A 2,205-nucleotide genomic window follows, 5' to 3' on the forward strand; every position below is an offset into this window, starting at 1 on the left:
AGTTTTCAATTTCAGAAAAGAACTGGTAGTGCTGTGGTGAAGGATTGAGTGACACAGAGCCTGAGGGACATTCCTGGAGGCAGAGTGGACAGAACTTGGTGTATTGCTCCATGGAGAAGTAGAAGATGCTGAATGGACACTTAAAGGCTCTAAAGAGTTCCCAAGGAGCTCACAGACTCCAGACCAACAGCTGGGGAATCTGCATAAGACCCACACTAGACCTGAATGTGGTGTCAGCTGGGAGGCCTGGGCAGTCTATGGGGCTACTGGCAGTGGCACCAGTATTTATCGCTAGTGGCTTTTTGGAGCCCATTCCCTATGGAGGGCTACTCTCTCAGCCTAGATACAGGGCAGAGGGCCTTTGGTCCTGCCCCAAACGATGTGACAGACTTTGATGATCCCCTATGGGAGGCCTTACCTCTCTGAGGAGTGGATTAGGGAATGGGATGGGGAGATGGTGTTGGGAGACAGAGGATAGGAGGGAGAGGGAACTGGGATTGAAATGTAAAATAAGACTTTTTAAGTTAAATAAAAACTTAATAAAAAATTTCTAAAAAATAAAAAGAGTTCCCCAACAAATTCTTGAGAGCATACATTTGCCTTGACTTGCACAAAGTGACTCTGAAAGCTGAGAGCTTGGGGAGTTAGGTTGCAGCAAAGAGATGGCAGGAAATGGAGTCCTATTACAGTGTTTTCCCCAAACCTGCTCAGAAATTCACTCCTTACCATCAAAATTTGTGTAAAATATGTATTTTTCTGAGGAATGGATCAGAAATTTAGAAAACAACCAGTGAGTTATTGAGATTATGTAGAGCATCAGACGCATCTGTTGTAGTATAATTATATTCAGTTTATCCTAAAGTGTTATCTGTGTATTAAACATTTGTCACATGGACAGTAGCTCAAAACATGACAGTGATGGTGGCGCATGCACATGTGGTCCCTGAGCCAGTGGCTACTTATCTCCATCCACATTCCCTCTCCCTGCTCTTAGCCTCTTCAGAGCAGACTTCACTTCCTGGTTTCTCAGGGTGTAGATGAGGGGATTCAGTAATGGAGTGACAACAGTGTAAAATACAGCAACTGCTCCATCCAAGGGACTCTTGGAACCAGCCCGAAGGTAGATGAAAATACAGGGGACATAGTAGACTGTGACCACAGTGAGATGGGAGCCACAGGTGGAGAAGGCACGGCGTCTCCCATCAGCAGTGCGTATCTTCAGGATGGCATGAACTATGTTGGCATAGGAGAGCAGAATCAGCATGAAGCAACTGGCGGCCACTACCCCAATGTCCACAAAGGTCACAAGTTCATTGACTGTTGTGTCAGCACAGGCCAGTCTCAACACTGCAGGAATGTCACAGAAGAAATAATCCACTTGCTTGGGTCCACAGTAGGGCAATCGGAAGGTCAAGGAAGCTTGAATAGATCCATGGATGGAGCCAGCTACCCAAGCTCCAGTCACTAAGATGGTGCATAACTTTCCATTCATTAGCACAGGGTAGCGAAGAGGCTGGCATATTGCCAGGTACCTGTCATAGGCCATCAAGGTGTAGAGGAAACACTGAGTACTGCCTAGGAAGTGGAAAAAATATAGCTGAGCTACACAGCCACCAAATGGGAGAACCTTGCTGGTAGGAGTGAAACTTAATATAATTCGAGGAACAATGACAGAGGAGAGCCACATGTCCAGGAACGAGAGCACGCCTAGAAGAATGTACATAGGACGGGCATGTAACTTGGGATCAGCCCACACAGTGAGCAGAATGAGCAGGTTTCCCAGCTGTGTCAGGATGTAAATGAGGAAGAAGACCAGGAAGAGGAAGGTTCTCAGATTTGGAGGGTGAGCCAAGCCAAGGAGAATGAACTCTGTCACCATAGCGTCTAGTGATGTGTTTCTGTTTCTTCTCATGTCTTAGTCTGTTGAGATGAACCTGAAGTTAGACAAGGGAACTACAATAGAAGGAAGAGGTAAGGCAATGCTTATATCTGGGAATGGGAGCTTAAACAAAGAACTTGTAAAATTGAAGGAAAACATTTGCCATCTGCCTAATTTAATCTCTTCTGCTGTGACTAATACCCTGACAATAAGCAGTTAGGGGAGGGGACAAGTGCTTCTTTCACTTTACAATTCCAGGTTTCATAATCATTTTGAAAAAGCAAAGGCAGGAGGAACTCAGACTTATTGCATGTGTTATCAAGTGT

General features: G+C 45.4%; 1 protein-coding gene across 1 annotated transcript; it reads right to left on the minus strand.

Annotated features, from left to right (window-relative positions):
* Positions 1-955: 955 nt before the first annotated feature.
* On the minus strand, positions 956-1,912 carry LOC127216260 (olfactory receptor 10G2-like). The gene has a single exon (XM_051176881.1). It carries the CDS (start codon positions 1,910-1,912, stop codon positions 956-958), a length of 957 nt encoding a protein of 318 aa, XP_051032838.1.
* Between the last annotated feature and the right edge of the window lie 293 nt (positions 1,913-2,205).

The sequence above is a fragment of the Phodopus roborovskii genome, unplaced genomic scaffold (assembly GCF_943737965.1).
Source record: "Phodopus roborovskii unplaced genomic scaffold, PHOROB, whole genome shotgun sequence".
NCBI classification, from domain to species: domain Eukaryota; kingdom Metazoa; phylum Chordata; class Mammalia; order Rodentia; family Cricetidae; genus Phodopus; species Phodopus roborovskii.

What these genes read in the sequence shown, in the direction of transcription:
- LOC127216260 (XM_051176881.1), bottom strand. Translation starts at nt 1,912, where the DNA reads ATGAGAAGAAACAGAAACACATCACTAGACGCTATGGTGACAGAGTTC.